This window comes from Hesperophylax consimilis, chromosome 4 (genome assembly GCF_061612785.1).
Source record: "Hesperophylax consimilis isolate HC1 chromosome 4, BYU_Hcon_1.0, whole genome shotgun sequence".
Taxonomy (NCBI): Eukaryota; Metazoa; Arthropoda; class Insecta; order Trichoptera; family Limnephilidae; genus Hesperophylax; species Hesperophylax consimilis.
In genome coordinates, this window is record NC_142839.1 from 20929926 (window position 1) to 20941292 (window position 11367).

Here is an 11367-nt window from a genome sequence, read left to right on the forward strand (position 1 = left end):
CCTTCTTGGAAATTGCCACCGATAATATCTATTATCAAAAAAATTAAGAAAAAAAAAAAAAAATCACTCATTTTTAGGCTGCCATTAGGTGACACACAATTTTAAAAATAAATATTCAAATGTAGGAAGTAGGTATTCAAAAATAAAATAAACAAACGAATTAGTACAATTTAATTTAATTAGTCAAATTTAATAAAAAGAATTACAATTTTTTTCGGGTTTTTTTATTGACAAAATCATCTATAATATCTTCATAGCTTATAGTATTCATTAAGTCTGCTTCAACATTACACAGAGATTGTTTCCTCAAAAACTTAAAAAGATTCAGTAATGATGTCGATTCAGGTTTCTCTGCCGTCTTATTAGAGGAAATGAGACTACAAAAGTGTACACATTCCTGAACTAAATCGTCTTCTAAATCATTACAGTAATATTGCACAAGAGACTGAGCTTTTTCTGAGACTCTTTATGTTGAAAGTTCACTCATTCTTGTTAAAAATGAAAAAAATTCTTTAAAAATTATATATGCACCATGTCTTCTCTCTAATTCAGCTCTCAGTCTGTCCAGAATTACCAAAAAGGTGTTGACTCTGAAAGGGTCTCTGGAAGTTGTTTCAATTTCCTCATTTGATGCTTCGTCTATGAAGTTTTTTCTCTTAGGGTTCCTCTTACTCTTAATGTCGCCCTGATATTGCTTAAGTGCGCTCATTTCAATTGCACTTTTTTCGAAAAAATCAAAGTTTTCTCGCTCTGCTATTGTAAATTCGAGAAGAGATCCATAAAGATCAGATACCGCCAGTACATCAACAGATGAGTTCTGAATCTGAACACTCACAAGGCACACTCAAAGGCGAATTCCCTTTGCTTCAATTCGTGGGATGGGTTTCTGTGTAGCGTCATTTTCAATCATTTTTAAAACCGTGAGTACTTCATCCCAGGAATCTCTTACACTTTGACAGGCATCTGCTCTTGCTGACCAACGTGTGAGGTTTACTCTCTTCAGCGTCTTTCGTTTTCCTATTTCATTGGCCAATTTTTTCCAACGATCGGTTGACTTCACAAAGAAAGTATATACCTCTTCCAGCAACATGAAGAAGTGACAGGCTTCTGTACAAGACTCAGTGGCCGAGGTTCCCACCAAATTCAATGAATGAGCTGCACAAGAGACGAACATGGCAAGTGGTGCTTGTTCTTGAATTTTGGCTTGTAAACCATTATAAATTCCTGACATGTTCGAGGCATTATCATATGACTGACCCCGGCAGTCTTCTAGATTTATGTTCAACTTTTCTAGCTCTGAAGTAATGGCATCAAACATATCTTGAGCCTTGTGTCCTACAGAAGGTAAGAATTTAAGAAATCTCTCACATGGCTCTCCATTATTTAAAACATATCTAATCACAAGTGTCAGTTGATAATAATAACATAGCATTTATAAAGCGCAGTTTTGTGTTGTTTCACTTCAAGTGCTATCTACGTGTGCTGCATCCGGTCTAGAGTCTACAATTAATTGACACAAGTATACACACGAAACTGCCGCTTTGCACTGCAGGCCGGCCCGGCGCGCGCGTGATACGGTATATTATGTGTTCGTACGGGCGCGGGCGGGTAGCGGGGGTGACTGTTCATCACATCACCCGCCCCCGATCCGCCGCCACCCTTTACCCTTGCCACCCGGGCAGTAATATAAATATAAGTAACCATCTAACTAAAGTACTAGGAATTAGAACCTGTAAAAAATGATATTTATCGTCTAATAGTTATAAAACTCTGTCTATCCACAGGGACTTTTTTGTTTCTAATCGCATACACGGCTTACCAAAGCGAGCGAGTGCCGCCCCCTGAACTCTGCCGCCCCTAGGCCGCGGCCTATAAGGCCTATTGACAAATCCAGGACTGTCTTGATTACATAAAAAGGTGATTATTCCACGAAAAATATTGTTAAGGTTAATTCAGAAATGCTGTGTTAGTTCCATTTGGCATTCTGTTCATGTTGAAGTTATAAATCATCGTCAATGTTGACGTTCAAAACTCAATTATATAAAATGTGTTTTGAATTATTGAATATAATATTATATATTGATGTATTAAATCAGTATATGACTTCTTAAACATACGAAATTTGTTTTGTAATATTTCTCACAATAATATTAATATTACCGCTTTCATATTTTTTTATGTCTGAGCAAAAAAAAACAGTATGGTCATATTTATATGGGTTACTTAATTTTTATTTATTTTTTTCGATTTCTATAATTTATTAAGGTAAATTAAAGAATAAATTTCACGTAAAATAATTAAAAATACTGTATGAAAGAAAACCAAGGCGCACAACTCACGCCGCTAGGAGGCGCTAGTGTAGCATGATACCATCAGAATGTAAATGGGAAATGTCGGAAGTTGGAAGTATCATTAATATTGCTTCTTACCTAACATGAAAATAACATAAAAGTAGGTATCAACAGAAGGTCTGAATGTGACATCTAATTTGCATATTTGAATTCGATGGGTTTCGATCATAACCACGACCACTGTGCCTACAATTAAAGGTACCTACTTGTGCCGTAAATAAATAATAAATAATCATTTTGCTGTGCGATCTATTATATCAAAATAACAATAATGTATTAATTGCGGAATCCATCGTGGACCACCGACCATGAATGACCAAAGCGCCTTGCGCGTTTTAGTTTTGCAATGTCAATAACATTGATTCCAAGATTTTATGGCAAGTATAATATTTATGGCGAATATGATGTCACTGGCACTGTTGGGCAGGGCCGGTTGTATGCATTGGAGCAGTCCGCACCGGGCGCCGAATTGCCAAGGCGCTGATAATACTTAACTCCTTAGAGTCTTAACACATCACCCTTGAGATTATTTTTCATAAAAACAGCGCTAAACAAAAATGCAAATCATCCAAATATTATTGATTACAGTGATCACCTACCTACAACCTACTACCTAGGGCCTAGGGCAAGGCTGCCCAACCTTTTTAACAGTTGGGCCAAATTGACGATTTTGAATCACTGGCGGGCCACTGAATCCCTGACGGCTCCTATTTCCATGGGGGGGGGGGTTGTTAGAGAATTTCTATAAAACATAATTCCTCACAAAAAAAATTCAAAATGAGTGCTCCCCACCAAATATTTGAAATCCATGGGGGGGGTGGCTACAAGATTTCATTTCGGACGCAAAAAATACTATATCAAAACCGGTGTATTTTTGTTTAAAAAGTAAGTTCAACAGGTTAGATTTTTTGATTCTCGTTCTGAGTAGCCCAAATAGCGATAAATCGCCTTCGTTGGCAACACTGGTGACCGCGCGCAAGCGGCATTGTTTGTTTTACCGCAGGCCCGCGACACTTTTTCAAATTGGCGGGTTTTTTGAAAATGGTTCACGCGGGCCACTTATAATTCGTTCGCGGGCCACATTATGGCCCGCGGGCCTGGGGTTGGGCAGCCTTGGCCTAGGGCCTTGCGTCTGCTGGACAAGATGAACCAATATTGTATTCGCGCAAGGCGCTGTTTGTTTCAGGGCCGGCCCTGCTGTTGGGTTGAGGGCTGGACTGAAAATATTGTTACAGTATAATGGAATCAAAATGTAAGACTGTTCTCGTGAAGTTACTATAAAAAAACCCATAATGATCATATAATAAATAAATAATAAATACTGATTTCCTGTAATATTCAAAAATAAGAAAATACACAGATTTAGGAAATGAGATAAAAAGAATTTGGCATTCTCAGACTATAAAAATATTACCATTGGTTATTTCGGCTACTGGCATTATACTTAGCTCTCTCATTAAAAATTTAGGCGTATTAGATCTATCAAAAAATTTATATATAAAGATGCAAAAGTCGGTCATTTTGAATACATGTAGGATAACTAAAGATTTTTTAAATATTTATGTTGAGGGATCAGTAGGATTTATAGGCCCTGTTAGGAGTTTTACCGAGCCGAACCCTCTGATATGAAAATATCTGGAGTCGGTGAATTATTTTCCCATTTGATCTCTGGTGAGTTGACGTGTTGTTCTTGTATTGTTTTGTATTTATTTTGCTTATATAATGCACTTGCATAATGTTGATTGACTATATGATCATTTGTGGAAAAGTGTGTGGAAGGGTTTAGTTTTTCCTATGGGGAAGATTTAACCCGGACATAAAATCGGAAAAGATAAAAATAATTATCTACTTGAGAACTGATTAAATACCTTCTTAAGATTTTGTATTAAGCCCACTATTTTGTATTATTAAAATAAATGGTTATATTTTATTAATAAAATCAGCTTCTTCTTTTTTTGTTGTTCCTACCTTATGCATAACGCGAACATAGTGTTAAAACTCACCAACTAGAGTTAATCAATCTATAAAAATCAAACTAATCATGAACAACAAGCCCCGGGTTATCAATAAAGAATGTATGGGAAAAGAAAATAATCTATGGAATTTCCATGCATATTGTCTATGTATTATGTTCGCTGATTACACAGAATCTGTCAATTTCTGATCATTTCTATTGCTCGCCTATTTCGTGATCTTCCCCAGTGCAGTGAAAAAATTACAGTCCTAGGAAATTTAATACACTGTTTAGTGCTCTGTTATCGTACAGAATCGACATTATTTCTATCCCATTCGAAAGTTATCTTATCGAATGATGGACGGAAATCGCGACGAAGCGGATCGATGCCTCGAAATTGGAAAACGGGCATTCTTCGAGGGCAAGTTTGAGAAGGCCGAGAAGTTCATCCTCAAAGCGGAACGTCTGTTCCCTTCGAACGTAGCGAAAGATCTGTTGGCCAAAGTGAAAGTGGCAAGTGCCAATAATAGCGAGTCTCGGAACAGCGATTCTGAAAACGTCAGACGTCGTAAGGCTTCTCCTGCCAATGTGAAAAAATCTGCCGAAGAAGAACCTAGCGAGCCCGATTACAGTCCCGAGCAACTAGAAGCCGTCAAAAGTATTAAGAAATGCAAAGACTACTACGAGATTCTCGGCATCTCTAAGGATGCAACGGACAGCGACGTGAAGAAGGCGTACAAAAAGTTGGCGCTGCAGCTTCATCCAGACAAGAATAAGGCGCCCGGAGCCTCCGAGGCATTCAAGGCCATCGGCAATGCAGCCGCTGTGCTGACGGATGCAGAGAAGCGCAAGCAGTACGATGCCTTTGGGGCGGATGACGAGCGTGTACAACAGCGCTCTGGCCACGCGCATCATTACTCGTACACTCGTGGCTTCGAGTCTGATTTTACAGCGGAGGAGCTGTTTAACATGTTCTTCGGCTCTGCCAACACGCATGTCTACGCTCGGCGCACACGCTTCCCTCGGGAGACTTATCCTGCCCAGCGTGAGCCTCAGGGTGGCTACGCCAGTCTCTTGCAGATGTTGCCCATCCTCGGCCTGATCCTGCTTTCCATGATGTCTACCTTCTTCATCTCTGATCCCGTATACTCCCTCACGCCCAGCCACAAGTTCCCCATGCAGCGCAAAACAGAGCAGCTCAAGGTACCTTACTATGTGAAGGAGAACTTCCACACGGAGTACCAGGGCTCACTGCGTCGTCTGGAGCTTACGGTGCAGGAAGAATACATAGGGAACTTACGACACTCTTGTTACCGGGAACGCAACTACCGTGACTCCATGACTTGGAAGGCAAAGAACTTTGGGGACAAGCAGCAGTTCCAGGCTGCGCAGAGTATGAAGATGCCTTCTTGTGAGACTCTTCAGAATCTCCAAAGATAAGTTTCAGACTCCCGAATCTACATAGTATAATGTTATGTTCCTACCTTAACTTACATCCTCCCTAACATTGTGCCACCGCTTGACCACACCAATTAGAACAGGCCTCACGGTAGTAGGCTGGACTCCCCCAGACTTCCCTGACTGTTACCACCTTACAAAGTACTACGATAACCATTCAACTGTCTAAACTTCTTATTTTTAATTATATATACATTTGTACATATATGAATACTTTATATTGTTACGTTTTGTTATTGTATTTAAAATGGTTAAATTATTTTGAACCTTGTGCAATAATTCCATATTGAGGAAATTTGTTCATAAGTGCCACAGGTTAACTGCAGAATCTTCTTTAAAACTTTTTAAATACTGTTGGCCTCCCGAATTAACTAAAATTGGTGAACTCCATTTGAACTCAAGAATAGATCATTCTGGTATGTAAATCAATCAAAAATTATATTGATCGATTCTTTCAAATACTATTTACACATTCTTTTCTTTTTTTAAATTGTTAGCTTGTTAAATCTTTTGATTGATGCAATAGTATGGGCATAAAATGTCTGAAAAGAAATCTGCTAACATTTATCTGATCAATCTGCTTTGATTTATATAATTATTATCGAAAAATGCTGTTTTTATTATTTTGTTCCATCAAATACCCTAGAATATTAATAATACGTCCAACTCCAGTAAAGTATTGGCAATATCAACAACTTGGGTCGCTAGAGGCGGTGTTTTGCACTTTCTAAATTGTTTGATTCTCGGCATGAAATATGCAAAAATGTCCCAAAAAGTAGATTCTGTGTGCAGTTTATGGATGTAATAATTTCAAACAACAAAAAACTCCCAAGTCGTTTTTCAGGATGCAAAAAAACGTTGACGGGTTAGTTGGTGAAATATAATATGAGTTTGTTAAATCCTAGCAAATAAAATGTTCTTGTTTATGTAAAAAGTGGATTATACCACGAAAAATATACTTGTAAAATTCTTAAGGTTAATTCTGTTCATGTTGAAGTTATAAATCATCAATGTTGATGTTTAAAACACCTTTTTTGTAAAATGTGTTTTGAATTATTGAATATAATTATATATTGATGTATTATATATCAATATATATTTATAGGCACTCTTCCCTCGCGGGGCCTTCAGGGAACCAAATAGGAGTGGAGAGGAGAGATGTGACCTGGGAAGACACATTGTGGAACCAGAAAACATAGCCTCATATCCAATGACGACCATGGTGAACTTTATAAATGGGACCGGGATGGCTCATGGGAACTCTGTCTAAACCGTCTCCGCTCTAAAATAAAAAATATTTTTATTTATTATATGTGCAGAAATTTTTCGCTATTATGTTAGTATTTTATTACCTTTCTAAACCATAAAAGACAGAATTAATCGCCGCTTTAATATGTTTTAAGTATGAGCAAAAAAACAGTAAATAATTTATTAAGGTAAATTATAGAATTAATTAGAATTATATTTCACATAAAATCCATTAAAATATATGAAAGAAAATGATGGCACACAACTCACCTTGCCATCAGAATGTATGGGAAATGTCAGACGTTGGAGGTATTGTTAATATTATATGGTATTTGGTTCCATAGACTTGTCACAGTACATCATTGTAGGCAGAAGCTATGAGATAATAAATGAGGAAAACGATGTATTCTAACATCATTGGGGAAAATGCGTTGTTGAAACTAGGATATTCAGTTTTAGGTAGTACATATATACTGGAAGGTTGAATTCTGATGTTCCCGTATTTTGTATGCATATTCGTCTGGAGCTCATGATCATTTGCATTCCGTTTTATTCATTACTCATTAACATTTTCCACTAAAACATCCAATGTACATACATTATGAATAAGGTTATTTTTCATGTTTTCTCACAAAATACGAACAAAAATTGCAGTGGGAACCTATATATAAAAATTTTATTATGTGGTTTGTAAGGTAGGCACTGTGTGACTGTTTACGATGATAATAATATTAACTTGTGCGTCTTTTATAGAGCACTCAAAATAGTTGAGTGAGAAGAAATATGTTATCTATTCTTCTTATATCTGCATTAAATTTTGTGTTCATCTTTTTACAGATTAATTCACACGTCTCCGGTTTGGGACGATGGGAAGGTAGCATAATAATATTGAATGTCATTTTAAAAGTTTTTTCTATAAACTGGTCACATTATTTGACGGAGAAATCAATCTATAAGATTTTTATTATTTATTAGAATAAAGTTATGTAAGTTGAAACTTTTAAATAATTATAGTGTTTACTGCACTCCCAACTGTCCCCATTTTCAATTTTTACTGTAAATTTTAGCACCCGTTTTTCTAAATCATTTTGAGTTAGCTAACTTTGACAAGTCAATAACAATGATATTAATGTTGGCAAACATTTGGGTGTGAAAGAACAAAACAAAGCATTCAATTTTAAACACCAATAAGGTGATTTCTCATAAAAACATGACATTGTACACAAATTATTTTGCTTTTCTAGATCTTGATATCAGAAATAGTCTACCCCAATTTATATTGAACTCTTCATATCTTTGCGAGAATCTTCTATTAAAATTTTATAAAGCATTTATATGATATTTTAGGCCTCATTATTAACATTAGTAAGATCAAATTCTATATAGCTTAGTACGGGTTGTTTCGTAGAATTTGAACAATTCATCAAATTTCAACGTTCATTTCCGGGTTCTGTGAAAGTCCTATTCAAGTTCTGTTATTATATCATTATAGGCTAGTTGCTTGACAAAACAGAACTTGAAAAAATCTTTCACAGAACTGGAAAATGAACGTTGAAACTTGATGAATTGTTCAAATTCTCCGAAACAACCCGTCCTTAGAGATCTATTGTGCTACCCAATATTTTAAATACTTCCTTTGATACCTAAAATTAAATTTCTAATTATGTATACTGATCCAACCATCCCTCATTGGCAGTTTAATATACCAATGAAACTAATACATATTGACTATAGTAAGACATTAAAAACATTTTTTTGTTCTGATGTTTACGACAAAACTCAAACGAAAAGTTTTTATTTTCATCGTATAGAACAGCAATATCCGCCCGTAATATATTATAATATTCAGAAAGACATGTTATAAGTTAAGAATTATTACTGTTATTTTTTTCACACATGTTGCATCATCCGGTTATCCTTGTGTTTGGTATATTATTTCAAAACTGTTGGCAAAATAATATTCTAAAATAACTTATAATATTATGTAAATAGACCAACTACACCAGTTGGTTTAAATTGAAATTTTCAGAGCCTGTGTAGGAAATCGTTATTTATATAAGATTTGTTTATTATTTATTTCCCTGACCAAGAGACCCCGCCAAATTGATGCTGTAAGGAAAGAATTTGTCGATAGGCCTGTAATTTAAATTTTGTTAGTTGCCAATGACTTGCATGATAAATTTCTTTTAATATTTTATTATTTTGTTAATGCATCTTTTAAATTTTATTAAAATACATGATACTTATCTGCATTCATGTTCCGAAAGCTAACTCGATTAGGTTGACGTGTTCCCTACTCTGTTCACTGAGAAGAAATCATTTTTCAAAATAAACTTGTGTTTTTTAAAGAGGAACTAACGAGAACCATGTGGTGTTGATGCTAGCAATGTATACATAAAATACATTCATCCCATAATGAGTACATACAGACTATTATAGAATTTTTCATTAGCAAATTTATAAGCATACATTATACAAATTTGTCTTAACTTTGCGAGACATATCATGTCTAATTTCTTAATTATTAGTAGACACCAGTGGCGGCTCGTGACTTTTGGGTTAATAGAGTGCTAATATTAAAAAAATGGCATTTCTGATGTTTTTTGTATGAAGATTTTCAGGAATTCCGTGCGGCGCATGGCTATTTTCTAAAAAAAATAAAAAATCGTTTTCAGCTATAACAACATCAGAAATGCCATTTTTTTAATATTAGCACTCTAGTACACCCAAAAGTCACGAGCCGCCACTGGTAGACACATACAGGGTGTATCGGCACGTACCCGACAAACTTTAACCAGCTATTCCTTAGCACATTTGGAGTAAAAAATGTTATGGGCACTTTGCTGTCTGGTAACATTTTTTTTTAATAAAAAATTTACTATCCATATTTTCACCACATGTCACCAATGTTTTATCCTTTGTCAAAGTTTGAAAACCCATCTGGCAATATTTTGTTCGAGTTTCGTTGAATAATGTACGTACGTACCTACGTTGGCGCCCTTTTACAATCACAACGAAATGGCACGGCACCATTCGTCTCATTTTTAACTATTATTATTGAATGTGTACGAAAGAGCGAGGACACTTTTTGACACACTTGCTAATAACAGCTGTTGAACACGAGATTCAATGCAAATGACAGTGACGGAGTGTGGATTTTTTATTTATTTTTTTTTTTAATGGAAATAAATGTTACCGGACAGCAAAGCGCCCATAACATTTTTTACTCCAAATGTACTGAGGAATAGCTGGTTAAAGTTTGTCGGGTACTTGCCGATACACCCTGTATAGTTGAACTTAAAAAAAAAAATTAAATTACATGGAATGTGGCAACTTAAGTTAAGAACAGAGTTTTTGGCTCTCGGAATAAATGACCGCCGGGTATTATTTTATTTTGGATTTGTAAGGATGGTGTTATGATAGCTGATGTAAAGGGCCACTATCCAGTACTAGCTCCTAGACTATCAAACGATGGTCTGTGATTTTCTGTAAGTACACATCGAATTAGGAATATTTGTCCTGTCCTTTTATTTTACGACTATTCAAAATCAGAACAATTTTCTAAACCAAATTGAACTAAGCTTACTTCGAAGTTGCTGTTACAGATCATTTAGAAATATCTTATGTCATTTTTAACTATTACTTTACATAGTTATTAAATTTTTTGTATCAATTTTATTATGAGGGTGCCCAATAAATTGGAGTTTGCTTAGTTCAGTTTGTGGATGGTTGAGTTAATCATATTATGTGGAGATGGTATTGTTCCTTCGGCAGTGCGTGTTGGTATACTACAAAATAAACTTTCTTATCTCATTCCCTCGACAAACCTTTAATCAATTTGTAACAACTCCTGTTTACCCAAATCTTTTTTTTATTATCACCTGCTAAAAACCGATTTTACTTTCAAAATACAGTTATAATTATTTGACTGTATTGTTGCTCCATCACGTACCACGTCGCAGAACACTAAATATATCTTATTATAACTGCTAATGTATATATTATATATATTATTGTTTTCTCATTAGTCATTAGTTATAAAAAAATTAATTTATTGAGTTATAAATAAAAATAATAAATGTAATCTTGTTTTATACTTTACCTTATTCTCTATTTCTAATTCCGTCCCCCTGTTCTGGCAGAAAACTTTTACCCTAAGAAATTATTGTTTTAAGTCCGAAAAGAAACAAAAAATGGATTACCCATATATAAACAAACTGTGTTTTTTTTTTTAGTGTAGTGAAATTTAGGTTTATTTATTTTGTTCATGATAAGGATCTCCAGTGAAAATATTATGGCTTAAAAAATAAATCTTCATATAGATCAACAAAAGCTGATTCTGAATATATAAGTTGT

General features: G+C 35.2%; 1 protein-coding gene across 1 annotated transcript; it reads left to right on the forward strand.

The window, feature by feature from the left end:
- Window positions 1-4495: 4495 nt before the first annotated feature.
- LOC149424345 (dnaJ homolog subfamily B member 12) lies at window positions 4496-11035 on the forward strand. The gene has a single exon (XM_089651471.1). It carries the CDS (start codon window positions 4660-4662, stop codon window positions 5743-5745), a length of 1086 nt encoding a protein of 361 aa, XP_089507597.1. The 5' UTR covers window positions 4496-4659; the 3' UTR covers window positions 5746-11035.
- The last annotated feature ends 332 nt before the right edge of the window (window positions 11036-11367 follow it).